This window comes from Ailuropoda melanoleuca, chromosome 5 (assembly GCF_002007445.2).
Source record: "Ailuropoda melanoleuca isolate Jingjing chromosome 5, ASM200744v2, whole genome shotgun sequence".
NCBI lineage: Eukaryota > Metazoa > Chordata > Mammalia > Carnivora > Ursidae > Ailuropoda > Ailuropoda melanoleuca.
The window spans coordinates 2118328-2119750 of NC_048222.1; the positions used below are offsets into that span (position 1 = coordinate 2118328).

At 55.8% G+C, this 1423-nt stretch overlaps 1 protein-coding gene across 3 annotated transcripts in view; it reads right to left on the bottom strand.

The window, feature by feature from the left end:
• Positions 1-778, bottom strand: part of LOC100467119 (histone H2B type 1-C/E/F/G/I) — a 20939-nt gene extending 20161 nt beyond the window's left edge. For all 3 annotated transcript variants that reach the window (XR_004625239.1, XM_034660117.1, XM_034660118.1), the window contains exon 1: positions 388-778. Coding sequence is in view for 2 of the 3 variants with exons in the window: in XM_034660117.1 (XP_034516008.1) it covers positions 388-749 (362 nt within the window). In the remaining variant the exon portion in view is untranslated. The remainder of the gene's footprint in view (positions 1-387) is intronic.
• Positions 779-1423: the final 645 nt, after the last annotated feature.

Consider the following 1423-nt stretch of genomic DNA (forward strand, 5'->3'; position numbering starts at 1 on the left):
AAAAAACCGGAGGCCGGAGGCCCCCTGGCCGTTTTAGGAGCTTCGAAACGCGCGGCGCCAGCAGCCACCGCGCCCGGGTACTTGTTAAGAAGCCGATCAGCAGCTCCAGGGGCTGGGGAGTGAAAGCCGTTTCGGTGCGCGTTCGTTTACGCAGCCGGGGCCCTCTGCACATACAAGCGGCAGCTTTCACAGCCGCAGGCAGGGAGCCCATCCCCCGACAACGGGTGACAGGCGATCGTGTCAAGCTGTTCCCATTGACCCCAGCCAACGCAAACGAAGACCACAGTGCGTGCCAGTGCGCAGCTCTGCTGGTGAAAATATGTGGCTCTGAAAAGAGCCTTTGGGGTTGATTGGGCCTCGGAGCGCACTCACTTGGAGCTGGTGTACTTGGTGACGGCCTTGGTGCCCTCGGACACGGCGTGCTTGGCCAGCTCCCCGGGCAGCAGCAGGCGCACGGCCGTCTGGATCTCCCTGGACGTGATGGTCGAGCGCTTGTTGTAATGCGCCAGGCGCGACGCCTCGCCCGCGATGCGCTCGAAGATGTCGTTGACGAACGAGTTCATGATGCCCATGGCCTTGGACGAGATGCCGGTGTCGGGGTGCACCTGCTTCAGCACCTTGTACACGTACACCGAGTAGCTCTCCTTGCGGCTGCGCTTGCGCTTCTTGCCGTCCTTCTTCTGCGCCTTGGTCACCGCCTTCTTGGAGCCCTTCTTCGGGGCGGGCGCGGACTTCGCTGGTTCAGGCATCCTGACTCCGCTTTCTTCTGACAGAACAGAAAATGGAGTCCGCGTCAGGATCCTGCCCATTTGTAGCCAACGTTATGCAAATGAGGAATGCTTTTTGCGACCGTTGATTCGTCGACTAGTGGTGCGGCCTGCAGGCTTATTATTGGCTCGAGTTCTACTCTCTCATTGGTTATGTCCTGAGAACAATTTTCCGCCCTGCAGGGCGATTTCTTCAGTTAACCTTGTTCTAACAAGTTCAGGTTACTTTATTAACATTTCGGATTACTTTGGTGATTAATTTTAGAAACCTGAAGTTTCTCTCCCTTGTGTTTTGAGTTGCCAAGGAGGCCACGCTCAGGTCTAGGTCACGTCTTGGTTTGCAAGTCCCCTTGTACAGCTGCTGGAAAAGCTGTATCTTTACATTTGAATCTGGGTTCCAGACCAGTGAGAGAGATGTGATGAAGTCGCACTCGCCCCAACAGGGAACTCTAGACACACTGTCCATCAAAAAAGTTCTGAATTGAGGGGAAATGACCAAGTCCTTGACTACTGCTTGCTCAGCGAGAGAGCAGGAGGTGTTCTAAGACCAGAGTGACCTCAGGTGGGCCCCTGAACTGGACCCTGAAGAAGCTCATCCCTGGAGGCTACTGGATAACCACAGACCTTCGGTTGACCAGCGAGTCCTTTCTTGAAGG